Source organism: Somniosus microcephalus, chromosome 12 (genome assembly GCF_052327205.1).
Source record: "Somniosus microcephalus isolate GS21.2 chromosome 12, FLI_Smic_1.0, whole genome shotgun sequence".
Classification (NCBI taxonomy): Eukaryota; Metazoa; Chordata; class Chondrichthyes; order Squaliformes; family Somniosidae; genus Somniosus; species Somniosus microcephalus.
The window spans coordinates 49,098,602-49,119,003 of NC_140998.1; the positions used below are offsets into that span (position 1 = coordinate 49,098,602).

Below are 20,402 nucleotides of genomic sequence, written 5' to 3' on the forward strand. Positions count from 1 at the left end.
GTCAATTGGGTGCAGATTCCTCACCCTGATACAGTGCTCTCCAGTATGACTTATTCAAGTGTCACTTTATGTGTGACAGGCCATATATTCCATTGTGGCAGGCATCACAGCCAATCCGGTCCTCGAGTGTCCACACGTGCACTTCCAGTAAGGGTTACTGGATAGCAATCAGGAGGAGGAATCCTGGTTAGTTTTCTGCTCCTCAGCCTAGTGATGCTGAGCCCAATTGTGCTGTGTTGCTATACAGGCTGAGATTTGCAAATTTGGCACATATTGGCAATCGAATCTGGGACTTTCTTGGTTTGTATTGCTCAGTGACCCTCTGAATAAGCTTGCTGAACCATCGTGGGAGCCCCATTGTATACAGTTCAGAGCACTGAAATATGTCACAACAAAATAAAGCCACTAAGAAGCTTAAAAATTTCAGCCAAGGAGGAGACCATTTGACTTCCCATGGCAGTGCTAGTGCCATGTCAGAACTGTCATTCTAACTTCATTTTGCTCCTCTTTCCCTGTACCTTTTATAACACATTCACTTTCTCCTTCTAGGTTTTCTTGGCACATTAAATAGTATACAACAGGATTTAGTGTTGGTAATTGTAACTTGTGCAGTCGCTGATGCAGAAAATATTTTATAAATCCTCTACTTGAGTGAAATTAAATATAGATCTATAAGTGATTCCGTTTGATTTATTTAGTGAGTGACTTTTTCTGGTATTTCTTGGCAGTGGGGCACTTGCATTATGATCAATATTACCAAATGTTTGTGCAAACTATTTTGTCGAACACTTCTAAAATAAGATATAATTGAAAGAATGGAGATGTTTCAAAGGCATTATACATTTTAAGTAGAAAATAAAGCAAATTAAATTATTAAATGTAGATTATTATTTGTTTTTGCGATGGTCAGATAAATATGTTGCCAACACTTATTGGAGTTAAACTCCTGGCAGTACTGGGATTTTTTTTTGCTGGAACAGTAAATTAAATGAGTTATTGCATTTGGAAAAAATAAACCGAATATACTGATTTATGATTCGGTATGTATAATGTATCCATCCATATTTGTCAGTAACAGGTTGTGTTTCCAAATTTGATAATGCAGCAATATACAATACTGTATTTCAGAGCATTTGGTACTGTTTTTCATCCATCACTTGATTATATGATAGATATGAAGGAAGGCTATTTGGCTCTCCTAGCCCTTCCATCCAGAACCAATCTATTGCGCCTCTCTTCCAATCACAGCATCCAATGTTTCATTCATTATTACAGTTTTTGCTTCCACTATCTTTCCTAGAAGTTCATTGCACTCTTTTTTATTTGTTTTTGGGATGTTGGTGATGTGGATAAAAAGCAGTGTTTATTGCCTGCCCCAAGTTGTCCTGCGGGCATTAAGAGTCATCCACATTGAGAGACTGGAGTCACATGTAGGCCAGACCCGGGTAGGGGTGGCAGTTCGGTGCAGAAGACATTTCTGAAGTTAAACTAATTTATACTTAATTTCACTACATATTGGCAGTTTTAACGTGTCATTTCTTAACCGGTTGACATTTTCATCTAGTATGATGTAGGATTATGAAATAAAGAAAATGCTGAAAATGTACAGCCAGCTGGTCAGATTGTGAAAGAGACAGGTTAGCAATACTGATTGAAAAATGCTGTGCATTTCCAATGTTTTCTGTTTTAATTTCATATTTCCAGTATTTGTGCATTTATTTTCTGCAATGGCATCTTGTTCGTTTTGAACAATTGCAACATTCTGCATTCTACTTTGATGCAGCTTGACTGCCAAGGCGCTGCTGTGGAGGCTGAAATTGGTGTAGAGAACATTGAATTGCAACTGGCAGGAGAAGCCACTTGGTTAGTTTGGTTTAGCACTTTCTTAGCTTTCCATTTGCTCTCTTTTTTAACCTGAATCAGATTTGAGTTAAAGCAGTAGAGTGTCAGTACCATGGCTGCATTCTACCTATTTCAGAACAGACCCCTTTGGTGTTGAGGGAGTGAATAAAGACTGACTCATCCCATTTGTAATCTACAACATTTGATCAAAATATTTTGTGTTTAGTCTTTTCATAGGTTTAAATAAACTGCAGTTTATCTTCAAGTCCATTAAAAGCCAACAAAGGAGGTGAAAGTTTGCACAATTTACCCTTGACCTCCCCTTCCTATCAGCTGTTGATCTTGGGGTAAACTGTTTAATTATGACATAGAAATAGGTCTTTTAAGTGGCTAATGGTAGCCTGCTGTGCTAATGACAGATTGTAATGAGGCATTTGCACAGTTAGGCATATTTGAGTACATTCTTGTTCCGGTGCATAAGTCACTTCCACTTCCTCTGTGAACAAATAATCCATAGTATATTCAGTTTTATAAATGTTTAATCATTTTTCTCAGCTTTGCTAGCAAGTAGCTTAGTTATGTTTTTAGAGGTTATGATCTTAAATATGGGAAAAAGTAAGTAAAATAAGTGAGGATTATAGAAATACTGCATAGTAAGTGATGGTCATATACAGATTCATTGATGGAGTTAGTCAGAATGCAGGTTATTTGCTGGCTCAATACTGTGTTATGGTGATGGTTCAGCTCATTGGTGTGTTCAGATATAGATTTGGGTTAATTTAAGTACATGAACAGTTACAAAAATGTAGTGTCTTTAAACCTGTCTCTATGATCCTACAACCTGAAAGTGTATATAAAGAAATTAGAATGTTTGAATTTTGGCTTGAATTCTGATAAAATCTGGTTTCATTATACTGTAGTCACTTGACTTACAGGTACTTGGTTATCTTCCATCCAGACAGCCAGTCTGTGGGGTAAAAAGCAACATTGACAGAATTAATTAGCTCAGAGAAGCCTCTTCTAGATAAGCTGAACAGCTGCAGTTATCAGCTGTTACTCTTTGTTATCATATGTAATGAAGCATGGCTGTACAGTGCTACATAATTACTTGCTTGATGGCAGCTGTTAATTTGACTCTTCCTTTATGTGCTTTGAAATCAATAGAAATTAGTTAATTAACATTGTTTAATATTTGAATTTTATCTTCTCTTCGGCAGGACAAATTATGATTTATTCGTGGTGTTAAAGTTGCATATTAGAATTTCAGGTAATTGAGCATAGGTAATTGGTTGACAGCTGAGCCACGTAGGAATTGAGTTAAACTACAAAGAACCTTTCTTCCCCCTCCAGATTTATCTCTTCCACTCCTGAATGCATTGAGCCCTTGCTGAAGTGCACATGTTATTTGCTATCCATTACCTTGCCCATTCTTCATGAGTGAGTCTTGACTGTTTGTCATGGCAGGCCATTCGACTACAGAGAGGTCATCAAATGCGAGCTTGGTTCTATCCTCGCCTACCATCCACAACGCATGCACTTCCAGCAGTGTCCACAAGTCATCGGGAGTGGGACCACTTTTTTTTCTCCCCTCCCTAACTTGGGAGCAGTGAGGCTGCTTGTAGCACAGTACGGTACTATCCAGTTCAGCTCAGTTTTATTTGCCATATGTTACAAGTACAATGGAATGCTTATTCCCCGTGGGGACGCGTCAGCTATACATACAGCGCTGCGTTCAGAGTCAATACAATGGCTTCCCGTGGCAGTGGGAGCACGATGTCCCTCAGCCGCTCCGTCCTCCTCTTCACCGCGGCCGCCTCCTCACTGTTGCCGGCTCCACGTGTGGTGGCCTGCTTCTCCTGCTCTGGCCACCATGCCTGGCTCCCCTCCTCCCAGCCGGACTGCGAGTTACCTGCCATGGAGCTGCCGGCTGGCGTGCTGCAGCGTGTCGACGTGTCTGCTGCTGCTGCTCGTTGCGCTGCGCTCCACCGCCCGACTCACCGAACACATTGTCGGGATGTGAATGCTCCAATCGCCGCAGCCTCCTCACCGTCGCCGGCTCCACGGCCCGGGGCCTGCTTCTCCCTCTCACGGGTCGGCCTCTGGCCGCCATGCTTGGCTCCCCTCCTCCCAGTCAGAATTCCTTCCCGCCGAGGAGCTGCCGGCCGATGTGCTCCAGCGGGTCGACTTTATGGTTGCTGCTGCTGCTCACCGCGCTGCGCTGCCTCTGCCCGACTCGCCGAGCACCTCGCTCCGGTTGCGGGAGCGAGCGGCGAGCGCTGGCCACCCGAAGCAGGGAGAGCGCGCTCCGCACCGGACCGTCACGGCCGCCATCTTGACTAGGGTCTGCTAGCAGTACACAGCAGGGATCAAACCTGGGACTTTACTGGTATGTACAATTTAAAATAATACAGGAAACTTTGTGCTATCCGACACCGACGGGACCGAGCTACTGCCGTTTTTTGAAAAGCTCCGGATGCCTGAGCGGGTTATCTACCCAGGCTATTTTTAACAAAGAAAAATTTAAAATTCAAGAAATGTGCAATATACAGTAATTGGGTACTGTACTCACCTACAGAATGTTGTTAAATGGATGGTGAAAGATGCTTGATTAAGTACAGTACTGCCAGTTGATGGTAATCCATAACTCTTTATTAACTTAACAGTAAAACAAAACTTTTAAACGACTGTGCAGTGCACCAAAACTCAAACGACTGTACAGTACAGTATAAAGTACTGTACGGTGGTTGACTGTATACTTATTCCAAGACAACTATTTCATCAGGAATATCCATTCCAGCTGGGTCATCAGGATCATGCACTTCAACAGATTCTTCAGGCACTTCCACTGCTCCAACTCTTTTGGAAGGTTTCTTAAACATGTCCCGGATGTCTGCTTGCTTCGTGGACGCTTGCCTTTTTTGTAGAAAGTTGGAATGCAGAACATGGAGCTGCATAAGTTCTTGGGCAGAATAGCAAGAATGGCTTTCAGCAAATATAAGTAATCCTTCAAAATATTCTGTAGCTTTAGCCCAAGAAACCTTTCTCACTTCATAAATCTCATCCTCGTCAGTTTCCATCACACTTTCCTTTTTTTTCTTTGGATTCAAAACATTATCCATTACTTCATCATCACTTAGCGAATGCACAACAGCAACTTCTCTATCTGCATCAACCCACTGCTGAACATCACATTCACTGAGGTAACGTAGAGGGTTTGCTGGGCCTACATTTTTCAACATGCCAGCCATTTCCATTACTGCAGTCTTCCGCGGACGAACATTGAACCCATGAAATTCCTCCTCTGCAGAAGAACCTTCAGCAAACATTACAGAAGGCAACAATTTGCACCAGGCTTGTCTCAAAGTGTGACCTTTCACCAATTTCCAGGAACATGCAACATTAAAGATGGCATCTTTAAGATTGTATGCCTTCTGAAATGCTTGTATACCTGTACTGTCATCTTGGTTTATCAGCCTACGTAGGAAGTCTTGTAATGACACTTCAGATTTTGGATAATGCCCTGGTAAAAGTTTCTATAGTTATATAAAAAGAAAAAGGGTGGCTAAAGTAAATGTTGGTCCCTTAGAGGATGAGACCGGGAAATTAATGGTGGGAAACATGGAGATGGCAAAAACACTGAACAATTATTTTGTATCAGTCTTTACAGTAGAGGACACTAAGAATATCCCAACACTGGACAAACAGGGGGCTCTAGGGGGGGAGGAACTAAATACGATTAAAATCACTAAGGAAGTGGTACTTGGTAAAATAATGGGACTCAAGGCGGATAAATCCCCTGGACCTGATGGCTTGCACCCTAGGGTCTTGAGGGAAGTAGCGGTAGGGATTGTGGATGCATTGGTAATAATTTTCCAAAACTCACTGGACTCGGCAAAGGTCCCGGCAGATTGGAAAACTGCTAATGTAACACCCTTATTTAAAAAGGGTAGTAGGCAGAAGGCTGGAAACTATAGACCTGTTAGCCTAACATCTGTGGTTGGTAAAATGTTAGAGTCCATTATTAAGGAGACAGTAACGGGACATTTGGATAAACATAATTTAATAGGACAAACTCAGCATGGTTTCATGAAGGGGAAGTCATGTTTGACAAATTTGCTTGAGTTTTTTGAGGAAGTAACATACAGGGTGGATAAAGGGGAACCAGTGGACGTAGTGTATTTAGACTTCCAAAAGGCATTTGACAAGGTGCCACACAAGATTATTGCTCAAGATTAAAAAAAAAAAAAAAAAATCACAGGATTGGGGGTAATATTCTGGCGTGGGTGGAGGATTGGCTCTCTAACAGAAAGCAGAGAGTTGGGATAAATGGTTCGTTCTCAGATTGGCAACCAGTAACTAGTGGTGTTCCGCAGGGGTCAGTGCTGGGTCCCCAACTCTTTACAATCTATATTAACGATTTGGAGGGGGGGACCGAGTGTAACATATCAAAGTTTGCAGATGACACAAAGATGGGACGGAAAGTAGTGAGTGAGGAGGACATAAATAACCTGCAAAGGGACATAGACAGGCTAAGTAAGTGGGCAGAGATTTGGCAGATGGAATACAATACTGGAAAGTGTGAGGTTATGCACTTTGGCAGGCAAAATCATAGAGCAAGTTATTATCTTAATGGCAAGAAACTGCAAAGTACTGTAGTACAAAGGGATCTGGGAGTCCTGGTGCACGAAACTCAACAAGTTAGTATGCAGGTGCAACAAGTGATCAAGAAGGCCAATGGAATGTTGGCTTTTATTGCTAGGGGGATGGAATATAAAAACAGGGAGGTATTGCTGTAGTTGTACAAGGTATTGGTGAGACCGCACCTGGAATACTGCATACAGTTTTGGTGTCCATACTTAAGAAAAGACATACTTGCTCTCGAGTCAGTACAAAGAAGGTTCACTTGGTTAATCCCGGGGATGAGGGGGTGGTCATATGAGGAGAGGTTGAGTAGATTGGGACTCTACTCATTGGAGTTCAGAAGAATGAGAGGCGATCTTATTGAAACATATAAGATTGTGAAGGGGCTTAATCGGGTGGATGCGGTGAGGATGTTCCCAATGATGGGTGAAACTAGAACTAGGGGGCATAATCTTAAAATAAGGGGCTGCTCATTCAAAACTGAGATGAGGAGAAACTTCTTCACTCAGAGGGTGGTAGGTTTGTGGAATTTGCTGCCCCAGAAAGCTGTGGAAGCTACATCATTAAATAAATTTAAAACAGAAATAGATAGTTTCCTAGAAGTAAAGGGAATTAAGGGTTACGGGGAGCGGGCAGGAAATTGGACATGAGTCTAGGTTCGGAATGGTCATGGCCCTGTGGGTAGTGGAGTGGGCCTAGGGGCCGTGTAGCCTTGTTCTGCTCCTACTGTGTTCTAATTCTGTTAGATTTCAGGAGATGGTTTTATTCCTGTTCCTGGCTGGGGTGGAGATCGCCTTTACAGAAGGTAAGTACTGTAGAAAATATAGGGACAGAGTGATCTCCTGGAAGAATTTCGATCGCCTAGATGGGTCGGAGAGGAATTTCCCAGATTTTTTTCTCCCAAATTGGCCATTGGGTCTTTATCTGGTTTTTCGCCTCTCCCGGGAGATCACATGGGTTCGGGTGGATGCAGAGTGATAGAAGATTTGAGGTTAGGATCAGATCAGCCATGATCTTATTGAATGGTGGAGCAGGCTCGAGGGGCCGATTGGCCTACTCCTGCTCCTATTTCTTATGTTCTTATGTTGTATGAGAGAAGTTACATTTGGTGGCAAATAAATGGTGAAAATATTTCCCGAAACCAACTTTGATTCGTGCGGATGGGCTCTACAATTATCAAGCAATAAAATGCATTTGCTATCTTCAGGTTTCCCTATTCTACGGAAATGTCCCCTCACGGATGGAACAAAAGTATGATGGAACCAATTTGAAAAGATTTCCTTATCCATCCAAGCATTTGTTTGAGCTTTGTACTCAGCAGGTAAGCGCTTCACATTCTTAAATGCACGGGGATTTTTATACTTCCCAATGACGAGAAGTTTAACCCGGTGTGATCCTGCAGCGTTCGCACATGTTAGCACAGTTACACGATCCTTATTTTCCTTGTAACCTGCAGCATTAGCCTCACTAGCCCCAGCAAGTGTTGATTCTGGCAAACACCTCCAAAATAAGCCAGTTTCATCGGCATTATATATCTGTGCTGGCGACAAATTATGTTGCTTCACAATCCGATTGAAATATTTGCAGTATTCTTCTGCGGTGTCGTGATCAGCTGATTTCTTCTCCCTGGAAACATCGAGTCGTCTTATCCCATGCCGTGTCTTGAAGCACGATAGCCATCCATCAGAGAAAGCACACTTCTCAGTGAGCTCCATCTTTGCATAGAAATCCTTCCCTTTCTCGATTAGCATGGGTCCGGAAATCTGAACACCCTCTGAACGCTTCAGACAAAACCACTCATAAAGCACAGTATCCAGCTCTTCAAGCTTAGGCTTATGAAGCGTGTGCCGTTTCTCTACACTGTTGGGTGTCTCCGAGCTTGCATAAAGCTTTGAGCAGCTTATCCTTCTGCGCTTTGATGTCGTACATTGTTGATGAACCGATTTTGAATTCATTCATAATGTGCGCACGCTTCGCTCCCAATTCCAGTCGTTTACATATATCGATTTTCTGCTTTAAAGTTAACACCACTCTCTTCCTTTTGGTTGGATGATCTTTTGGGATTTCCATAATTCAACCCAATGAGTTGTAACAACGTTGGAGAAACACAGTACTGGAACCCTGAAAAATGACTGATCAGAAGAGGCTATCCGGCAGCATGGGAGAGTGAGACTCCACATGCAGGGTTTCTGAGGTGTTCCGACTTCCGATAGCGCCAAGAGGCCGAGTAGTGGCAGTTTGGAGAACTACCCCCACTGACGAACTCGGCAACTGTTGGAGACTCGGACTCGTAATCGGCAACATTGCCGGTTACTGAGGTGCGGTTTTCGGAGCGCGGTTTTGCCGGTAGCTCGAGAATGCCGGATTCCTGACCTCCGGATAGCACAAAGTTTCCTGTACTCAGTTATCCATAGGGGGAGATTTTTTTCTTAAAGGAGAATTTTCTCTCCTCCTGTCCTCAGGTGGTAACAGTTCCACTGGGCAGCAACTCTCCAGTACTGACATACAGGAACAGGAGTAGGTCATTCAGCCCCTTGAGACTGTTCTGCCATTCTGTTAAATCATGGCTGATCTGTACATTAACTCCATTTGCCTGCCTATGCTCCATATTACCTAACAAACATTACATAGGATATACGGCACAGAAACAGGCCATTCGGCCCAGCCAGTCCATGCCGGCGTTTATGCTCCACTCGAGCCTCCACCCGTCTTTCCTCATCTGAATCTATCAGCATAACCCTCTATTCCCTTCTCCCTCATATGTTTACCCAGCCTCCCCTTAAATGCATCTATATTATTCGTTTCAACCACTCCCTGTGGTAGCGAGTTCCACATTCTCACCACTCTCTCGGTAAAGAAATGTCTTCTGAATTCCCTATTTGATTTCTTGCTGACTATCTTATATTGATGGCCTCTAGTTATGCTCTTCCCCACAAGTGGAAACATTCTCTCTACTCTATCCACTATCAAAACCTTTCATAATTTTATAGATCTCTTAGGTCACCCCCTCAGCCTTTTTCCAAGAGAATGATCTCAGTCTTGAAAATTTCAATTGATACAGCATCCACATCCTTCTGGGGGGAGTGTTTTCCACATTTCTACTCCCCTTTGTGTGAAGTGCTTCCTAATTTCATTTTTGAATGTCCTAGGTCTAATTGTAAGATTATGTCCCCTTTGTTCACCAGAGGAACTATTTTCTCTGTATCTACCCTGGCAAATTGTTTTATCATTGTAAATACCTCAATTAGAACACACCTCAACCTTCTAAACTCAAGGGAATGCAAACTGATTTTATGCAACCTGTTCTCATAATTTGACCCTCTAAGCCCTGGTATCATTTTTGTGAATCTGCGCTGTAACCCCTCCAAGGACAATATATTGCCTGAGGATCGGTGCCCAAAACTGAACACAGTACTCCAGATGTGTCTGACCAAGGCTCTGTACAACTGATGTAAGAAGTCACACAACACCAGGTTATAGTCCAACAGCTTTATTTGAAATCACAAGCTTTCGGAGCGCTGCTCCTTCGTCAGGTGAAGTGGAGAAATGCATAAAGACACAGCTTATATAGTCAGAGAATCATGTCGGATGTTTACAGGTAATGTTTCCAACTGCCATTTATCACTCCGAAAGCTTGTGATTTCAAATTAAACTGTTGGACTATAACCTGGTGTTGTGTGACTTCTTACATTTGTCCACCCCAGTCCAACTCCGGCATCTCCACACCACTACAACTGAAGCAACACTTGCTCACTTTTGTATTTAAACCCCCTTGAAATAAAGGCCAACATTCCATTAGCCTTTTGGTTGCTTTTTGTACCTGTGCACAAGCATTTAGTGATTTGTGTACACTAACATTTAAATCCCATTGCTCCTCCACAGCTTCCATTAATATTCCGATTTGTCATTCTTGGATCTGAAGTGGATGACTTCACACTTCCCCACATTGAACTCCATCTGCTATAGTTTTGCTCACTCACTTGGTCTGTCTGTCAAATGGTAATTCTTCATGTGTGAGATTTGATAGCAGGTTTTGTGTGAGGCATCATAGCAAAGTCACTCTTGCTCACACAAGCCTGTTTTCCAGCAGCATCATTGGGTAGTGACTAGAGTAAAAACCCTGGTTGGTATTTCTCCACTGACTTGGCTGAAATGAGTGAATTCAGCCTAGATCAGAGAACGAAATGGGGCCCTTTTAACTAATACCGTAGTCTAGCTATCTATATTGCTGTCTTCAATTCAATATAATTAATTCAAAAATATGTATGATCCTTCTTCATGCTCCCCCAGATCATACATCCAGCTACTGACATGAGCTAAAGAGGAAAGGTTGGTTAATTTACCTGAATAGCTATTAAAGCAGCTCCTTTATAGAGCCCATGGTGAGATGACAGCAAGCACTTACTGATTTAAAAATACCAGGAAATCATCTTGTAGTTCTATTGTATGTAATTAAAGATTCAGAAATGTTATCAAAACCTATGTACAATTCATACACTGGAATGTAAATGAATGTGCTATTGTTTACACCTTAATACATGTTAAAGGAATGGTTTTCAATATTGGTTAGGTATTATTGATCATTACATCAAGCCCACAACAGGATAATACCTAATCTTTCAAACAGCAGATAATTTTGGTGATTTATCATGCATGTTGTATAGCAGTGGGACTTGCATGGTATTTTAGATTTCAAACAATGAAATCTATTTTGCTGCATGTTTTGAAATGATAAACATCAGTGTTCAAACTACTTTCCAGGTATAAGCAAATTGGGAATAACAGAAAATGTTGGAAAAGCTCAGCAGGCCAGGCAACATCCGTGGGGAGAGAAATAGTCAACGTTTCGGGTCGAAACCCTTCTACAGAACTGAGAGAAAAGGCAGGAAATGAAACAAAAGGCAGTTTGGGGGGCTGGGAAATGGGGGCGGGGATGAAAGAAGAGATGTTAAGTGATATTCAAGGTGAGACAGGTAAAGAAACAAACAATGGCTCTAGATGAAGTGTGAAATGCGCTGGCAGAGTGAGAGACAGCTGCCATGTGGGAGAGAGGAAAAAAAAGGAAAAGGCACAAACCAAAAGTGTGGATATAAAATATAAAAATATGATAGGGGCCGAGGTTATGATCTGAAGTTGTTGAACTTGATATTGTGTCCGGAAGGCTGTAAAGTGCCTCATCGGAAGATGAGGTGCTGTTCCTTGAGTTTACGGTGAGCTTCTGTGGAACAATGCAAGAGCCCGAGTACAGTGAGGTCTGAGTGGGAATGGAACGGTGAATTTAAATGACAGGCGACCGGAAGCTCGGGGTCACCCTTACGGACTGAACGGAGGTGTTCCGCAAAGCGGTCACCCAATCTGCGTTTGTTCTCCCCAATGTAGAGGAGACCACATCGTGAGCAGCGAATACAGTATACTAGATTGCAAGAAGTACAAGTAAATCGCTGTTTCACCTGGAAGGGGTGTTTGGGGCCCTGGACAGTGGGAAGGGGGGAGGTATATGGGCAGGTGTTGCATCTCCTGCGCTTGCACAGGACGGTGCAGGGGAAGGGGTGCTGGGGGTGACAGAGGAGTGGGCTAGGGTGTCTCGGAGGGAGCGGTCCCTACGGAATGCTGAACGGGGAGGGGAAGATGCGTTTGGTGGTGGGATCACGTTGGAGGTGGTGGAAATGGCGGAGGATGATCCGTTGAATGTGGAGGCTGGTGGGATGAAAGGTGAGGACAAGGGGAACCCTATCGTGGTTCCGGGAGGGAGTGGCAGGGGTGAGGGCAGAAGTGCGGGAGATAGAACGGACCCGGTCGAGGGCCGTGTCAACCACGGTAGAGGGGAATCCTCGGTTGAGGAAAAAGGAAGACATGTCGGAAGCACTGGTGTGGAAGGTGGCATCGTCGGAGCAGATGCGGCGGAGACGGAGAAAATGGGAGAATGGAATAGAGTCCTTACAGGAGGCGGGGTGGGAGGAAGTGTAGTCCAGGTAGCTGTGGGAGTCAGTGGGCTTGTAGTGAATGTTGGTCAATAACCTATCCCCAGAGATGGAGACGGAGAAGTCGAGCAAGGGAAGGAAAAAGTCGGAGATGGACCACGTGAAGGTGAGGGAAGGGTGGAAATTGGAGGCAAAGTGAATGAAATTGTCTAGTTCAGGGCGAGAGCAGGAAACGGCACCGATACAGTCGTCAATGTATCGGAAGAAGAGGTGAGGGAGGGGACCCGAGTAGGACTGGAACAAAGAGTGTTCAACATATCCCACGGAAAGGCAGGCATAGCTAGGACCCATGCGGGTACCCATAGCAACACCTTTAATTTGGAGGAAGTGAGTGGAGTCAAAGGAGAAGTTGTTCAATGTGAGAACAAGTTCAGCCAGGTGGAGGAGGGTGGTGGTGGATGCGGACTAGTTGGGCCTCTGTGCAAGGAAGAAGCGGAGCGCCCTCAGGCCATCCTGGTGGGGGATGGAGATGTAGAGGGATTGTACGTCCATGGTGAAAAGGAGGCGGTTGGGGCCAGGAAACTGGAAACTGTTAAAAGTGGTGGAGGGCGTCAGAAGAGTCGTGGATGTAGGTGGGAAGAGACTGGACAAGGGGAGCAATGATAGAGTCGCGATAGGAAGAGAGAAGTTCCGTGGGGCAAGAACAGGCTGAAACAATGGGTCTACCAGGGCAGTCCTGTTTGTTGATCTTGGGAAGGAGGTAGAAGCAGGCTGTGCGGGGTTGGGGAACTATGAGGTTGGTGGCCATGGGGGGGAAGATCTCCAGAGGAGATGAGGTCAGTGACAGTCTTGGAAACGGTGGTTTGATGTTCAGTAGTGGGGTCATGGTCCAGGTGGAGGTAGGAGGAAATGTCGGAGAGTTGGCGTTCAGCTTCCGCTAGGTAGAGGTCGGTTCGCCAAACAACAGCACCACCCTTGTCAGCAGGTTTAATGACAATGTCGGGGTTGGATCTGCGAGAATGGAGTGCTGCAAGTTCAGAGGGAGGTAGGTTGGAGTGAGGTGAGGGGAGCAGAGAAATGGAGACGGCCCGATGTCGCGGCGGCAGTTGGCAATGAAAAGATCTAGAGAGGGTAAGAGGCCAGGGGGAGGGGTCCAGGTAGAACAAGAATTCTGAAAGCGGGAGAAAGGGTCAGCCGTGCGAGGGGAAGACTCCTGGCCAAAGAAGTGGGCACGGAGACGAAGGCGGCGGTAAAAGAGCTCGGCATCATAAGAAAATTGGGCTCTGTTTTGAATATTCTCTCATTCAGTGGAGCTGTTCACGCTTATAAATGGGCTGCACACTATGGCCTAAAAATTCGACCAAAACGGGCGCTAAATGGCTTCCTAAACCTCCAAACTGGAATTGTGCCGCCTGCCATATTGGTGTAGGCAGTCTGTGTCCAGGGCTGATTTCTAAAATAGGAGTTAGGTCCTTTGCATATTCAAATAAGGGGCTTAACGCCTGCTTGAAGCCCCCTCCACAATATTGGGTTGCCCTGAATGTAGCTAGTGCCAGGCTGGCTGTGTTCAGAAAAAACAGGTCTACATGTGGCCTAACAGGCGTCCTTTAAAGGACTGCTGAAGGCTGCAACCAACAATGTAAATGTTTCAAATATACCTACTTGAATGTGGAACCGGGAGGAGCCGGAGTACTCCTTCCGACCCCACATTAAAACCACACGAGCCACTGCCGCCAAGCTGGGTTTGATTTCTTTTTTTAGAAACATTGATTTAAAATGATATATTAGTACTCCATGACTGTGCTTAAGATTATGGCAAAAGTGCCTATTTTAAGGCTTTCTACTGAGAAACTTAGGTATAGGGTCAAAGTTAGAGTGTAAGGTACCAGTTTGAAAAGAGCAAGTGTGAAGACTGGACAGTGGTTAGGTCCTACCAAGCTTTGCTGTTAAAAGCAACAGTAGAATACAGACTCCATTGTCCATCCAACTATGTCTGTAGCTTGTATTTTGAGCCATTGAACACTAGGGGTTGGTAGTGTATGATCTACAGATGCAGTCAAGGTTTGGATGGATGAAATTTTAAATTGTATTGCAGATTTTTTTCGCAGTTCAAGTGGGCATAGAGCTTAAAATTTTTTTTTAAAAATTACATGTACGCCATTATGTTTTATTGCAATCGGAATATGGAGGCTGAATGAGAAAAGGGAGGAACCAGTAGCAAGGTAAAGGAGAGAAAAGTGCAAGCATTGGTACAGTGGGATGCAGTGTCCACACTGGGTTGCTTGATGAGGATTGACATTTTCTTTTGATTCAAAGCAATTTGTATTTGGCAAGCAATTTGCACTTGAAAAGGGCATTGTTAATCATGTTTTTATGTTGTCAACTCTGCCCACTAATGGCTTAATTTCAAAATAAGGTTTACATAAATGTTTTTAGATTTCATGCTGGACTTGTTTATCCCACTGGAAAGTGGTTTTTAGGTACCATTACCTTAGTGTATCGCTTGGTGTTCTACTATTAAATATTTTGAGCAAAGCTTGTGAAGTTTGATATAGAATCGGAGTCTACTTTTTGGTGACAACGTGGACCACTTTTCATACCTCGGGAGCCTACTGTCAACGAGGGCAGACATCAACGACTAAGTCCAACATCGCCTTCAGTGTGCCAGTGCAGCCTTCGGTCACCTGAGGAAGAGAGTGTTTGAAGACCAGGACCTCAAACCTGGCACTAAGCTCATGGTTTACAGAGCAGCAGTGATAACCCCCCTGCTGTATGCCTCAGAGACATGGACCATGTACAGCAGGCACCTCAAAGCACTGGAGAGGTACCACCAACGCTGCCTCCACAAGATCCTGCAAATCCATTGGCAGGATAGGCGCACCAATGTCAGTGTTCTTGCTCAGGCCAACATCGAAGCTTTGACCATGCTTGATCAGCTCCGATGGACGGGTCACATTGTCCGCATGCCCGATACGAGACTCCCAAAACAAGCGCTCTACTCGGAGCTTTAACACGGCAAGAGAGCCCCAGGTGGGCAGAGGAAATGCTTCAAGGACACCCTCAGCCTCCTTGAAAAAGTGTAACATCCCCACCGACACCTGGGAATCCCTGGCCCAAGACTGCACAAAGTGGAGGAGAAGCATCCGGGAAGGCACCGAACACCTCGAGTCTCTTCGCCGGGAGCAAGCGCAAGCAGCGCATGTCAACCCAAGCACCCCACCCACCCGCCCCTTCCAACCACCGTCTGCCCCACCTGTGACAGAGACTGTAGGTCCCGCATTGGACTCATCAGTAACCTGCAAACTCATTTTTAATGTGGAAGCAAGTCGCCCTCGGTTCCGAGGGACTGCCTAAGAAGAAGAGAAGACGACGGCGACTTTCTGGTGGGGAGGGGATTGAAGAGGGGTAATCTAGAACAGTGGAAGTGTTGCAGTGGCAAAATATTTTTGAAGTAAACAAGACATTGTATAGTTTGATGGTCTGTAGGGGTAAGACTCAAGTACTGAGACAATATTTCACTGAGCTAACTTGTACATTTATTTTGAACTTGAACCGATTATGATCTGGATCAGTAGGTTCCTCAAGAAAAAAGCTCTAGCCTAGAATTGTTCTTGCTGGGTTGCTTTTCTGTTGATTTTGTTCGAATGGGAAGCTAACGTGACTTTTTGCTTGCACTAATACAAATGTTTTGAAATTCAAACTGTATCTAAAAATGAAAATATTCTTGCTCTGAACTGGGCAAGTTGCTATAATTCACTCATCCTAAATGTTGTCTGTTTCTTGCCCCTCTTCCAGACGTTTCCACAACTGAAAAGGCAGCACTCTTCCAGAAGAAATTACAACAGTGTTGCGTTGTATTTGACTTCATGGATTCATTAGGAGATCTTAAAATGAAGGAGTACAAGCGCTCTACCCTTAATGAACTGGTGGACTTTGTCGCAGTAGGTCGAGGAATCTTGACAGAACAGACGTACCCTGAAGTAGTTAAAATGGTAAGTTTTTGACCTACAAACCCTCGCAAGCTCTCTGTTCCTCTGACTCTAGCCTTTTCTGCATCTTGTCCTCTCTTAGCCCCATCATTGGCAGCCATGACATCAGCTCCACATATAGGCCCCACACTCTGAATTCCCTCCCAAAACCCCTCCGTTACTTCACCTCCCTCTCTGACGGTCATCCTCAAAACACCTCTTTGACCAAGCTTTTGGTTACCCCTCTTAATATCTCCTTTTGTCTCGTGTCCATTTTTGTCTTATAACCCTGCTGTGAAGCACCATGGGACGTTTTCCTACATGAAAGTTTTTTTTTAATTCACTGCATGTGGATGTCGCCGACAAAGCCAGCATTTATTACCCATCCATAATTTCCCTTCGAAGGTAGTGATGAGTCACCACCTTGAATACAACTGAATGGCTTGCTAGGCCATTTCAGAGGGCAGTTCAGAGTCACATAGGCCAGACTGGGTAAGGATGGCAGATTTCTGTCCCTAAAGGACATTAGTGAACCAGATGGGTTTTTACAACAATCCGGTAATTTCATGGTTACCATTAGTGATGCAAGCTTTTTTTTAAATTCCAGGTTTATTTAATTATTTGAATTTAAATTCCCCAGCTGCTGTGGTGGGATTTGAACTAATTTCTCCAGACCATTCGTCCAGGCCTTTGGATTACTAGTCCAGTAACACAACCACTATGCTACCATACCCCTTAAAGGTGCTATATAAATGCAAGTTGTTGATAGTTCTATTTAGTTTCTTACAAAACTTTCAACGACACTTTCAAACTTCCAGCTGACGAATCTTTGGCCCTCCATTCACTGCGGTATTTCTGCAGCTGTAAAATCTGCTCAATTAATCCCTCACTTCCACATTTGATGCCCCTGTCCCCAGTGAATCCTTACTCTCTTCCACCCTGGCTGCTCCCCACGGTATGGCTCCCTTAAGTCCAAGGGGCACAGACTTGAATGTATATGGCGCACAAGTGGTTTTAGTCACTCATTGCCTAATCTGGATGCCCCCCCTCAGCTTCATTTCATAGAATCGTAGAATAGTACAGCATTGAATGAGGCCATTCAGCCCATCAAGTCCGTGCTGGCTCTTTTGAAGAGCAATCCAGTTAGTCCCACACCCCTGCTCTTTCCCCATATCCCTGCAATTTTTTCCTCCAAGTATTTATCCAATTCCCTTTTGAAGGCTATTATTGAATCTGTATCCACCACCCCATCAGGCAGTGCGTTCCAAATCCTAACCACTCGTTGCAAAGTTTTTCCTCATGTCACTTTTGGTCCTTTTTGGCAATCACAAATCTGTGCCCTCTGGTTATTGACCCTTCAGCCATCAAACAGTTTCTCTATTTACTCTATCCAAACCTTTCATGATTTTAAACACCTCTATCAGATCTCCGCTTAGCCTTCTCTGATCTAAGGAGAACAACCCCAACTTCTTCAGTCTATCCACGTAATTGTAATCCCTCATCCTGGGACCATTCTAGTAAATCTCTTCTGTACCCTTTCCAAAGCCTTCACATCCCTCCTAAAGTGTGGTGCCCAGAATTGGACACAGCATTGCAGTTGGGGCCGTACTAGTGTTTTATATAGGGTTAACATAACTTGCTGGCTTTTTTTTTTTTACTCTGTCATTATTTAGAAAGCCCAGAATCCCATATTATTAACTGCTTTGTTGACCTGTCCTGTCACCTTCAAAGATTTGTTCACGAGCACCCCCACATCTCTTCTTGCATCCCTTTTAAAATTAGCATGTACTGTTTCTCCTCGTTCTCCACTACCAACCACACGAGACAGTTAGCAACATGAAAGTGCATGGAATTGGACGAAACCTGTTGAAATGGGTAGGGAATTGGTTAGGAGGTAGGCAACAGTGAATAGTAGGGATAATGGGTATGTACTCCAATTGGCAGGGTGTGACTAGCGATGCTCCTCGGGGATTTATACCGGGGGTCAATGCTTTTTACTACATTTATCAATGACTTGGATGAAGGAAGAGAGAGCAGTATATCCACATTTGCTGATGACACTAAGTTAGGTAGCACAGTAAGTAGTGTAGATCAGAGCAGAAAGTTGCAAGGGGACATTGATAGATTAAGTGAGTGGGCAAAACTGAAATGGAGTTCAGTGTGGGAAAGTGTGAAGTCATCAATTGTTACCTCTGGCATGCCCCAAGGATCTATCCTTGGCCCCCTCATTTTTCATCTACACGCTGCCCTTTGGCGACATCATCCGAAGACATGCCGTCAAGTTCCACATGTATGCCAATGACACCCAACTCTATCTCACAACCTCTTCTCTCGACCCCTCCACTGCCTCTGTGTTGTCAGACTGTTTGTCTGATATCCAGTCCTGGATGAGCTGCTATTTTCTCCAGTTAAACATTGGGAGGACCAAAGTCATTGTCTTCAGCCCCTGCCACAAACTCTCTTCCTTAGCCACTGATTCCATCCTCCTCCCTGGTTACTGTTTCAGACTGAAACAAACTGCTTGCAACCTCAGCGTCCTATTTGACCCCGAGTTGAGCTTCTGGCCCCATATCCTCGCCATCACAAAGACAACCTACTTCCACCTCCGTAACATCGCCTGTCTCCACCCCTGCCTCAGCTTATCTGCTGTTTAAAACCCTCATCCATGCTTTTGCTACATCTAGACTCAACCATTTCAATGCTCTCTTGGCCAGCCACCCATTTTTCACCCGCCATAAACAAGCTCATCCAAAACTCTACTGCCCACTCCCTGACCTGCACCAAGTTCTGCTTGCCCATTACCCCTGTGCACTCTGACCTACACCAATCTTGATCTCCATGGCTTAGCCCCTCTCTATTTCTGTATCCTCCTTCAGCATTACAATCCTCCAAGCACACTACATTCTTCCAACTGTGGGTTCTTGTGTCTCACCCACTCCCACCATTGACGGCTGTACCTTCAGCCATCTAGGTCCGATGCTCTGGAAATCCCTCCTTAAACCTCTCCAATCTCTCTCTTTCTCCACCTTTAAGACCCTCCTAAAACCTAACTCTTTGACCAAGCTTTTATTCACTTATCCTAATATTTCCTTTGGCTCTGACAATTTTTGTCTGATTTAAGCTCCTGTGAAATGCCTTGGAACGTTTTCCAACTTTAAAGGCACTATATAAATGCAAGTTGTTGTTTTGTTAACTGGGTTTATTGCATAGTGTATGTAAACTAGCGCAGTACAGTTGCTTCACTTTTTTTCCTTTTCTTGAAGGCACTATGGTATGGTTCCAAGAGTGCTTGCAGTCCAAGTGGTGGTTCTTCATGAATGAGCTCAGACAGTAACTGTTGGCAGGGGGTTTCCAGGGAGGACGTCACAATTGACCATCTGATCACGCACGTGCATTTTCTGGTCAAATTAACTGGATAGCAATCAGAAATGGGAATTCTGGTTGATACTTTTTCCTCTGTCTAGTCCAGGGGACTGAGCTGAATTGTAGCTCTGAGATCAGCATGGTGAGGGATTTGAACCTGTGGGTCATATAATTCAGCATGGTGAGGGATTTGAACCTGTGGGTCATATAATTCAGCATGGTGAGGGATTTGAACCTGTGGGTCATATAATTCAGCATGGTGAGAGATTTGAACCTGTGGGTCATATAATTCAGCATGGTGAGAGATTTGAACCTGTGTCGTGGTCTGTATGCGTTAGTACTACATAGGTGGTGCTTTTAACCAGGCTAAACGGTCTTTTTAAAAAATGTTTTATTAGCTTTTAGAATGCGGTTAATATCCTGGTTCAGGTTGTACTCTAAATCTAAGGATTTACAAATCCAAGGATTTATTGTGACGTTGTCAACTTGTCTGAGTCAGCATGAGTTTATTTTGTTACTTTACACTCATTTACTTAAACAGTACTAAAAAACAAAAAAGTAGCATTAAAGTGGAAGAATTGTAGTTGTTGAAAGTACAGGGCTTTCCCAGAATTATGCATCAATCCTTTTAACTTCTAAACTGTCAAGTATTCAAGAGCATTGGCAC

The 20,402-nt window shown here is 44.1% G+C and overlaps 1 protein-coding gene across 1 annotated transcript in view; it reads left to right on the forward strand.

Moving 5' to 3' along the window:
* Nucleotides 1-20,402, forward strand: part of ppp2r5eb (protein phosphatase 2, regulatory subunit B', epsilon isoform b) — a 123,429-nt gene that overhangs the window by 47,322 nt on the left and 55,705 nt on the right. The window contains 1 exon segment of the mRNA XM_086002820.1: nt 16,200-16,396. Within this exon segment, the coding sequence (XP_085858946.1) occupies nt 16,200-16,396 (197 nt within the window).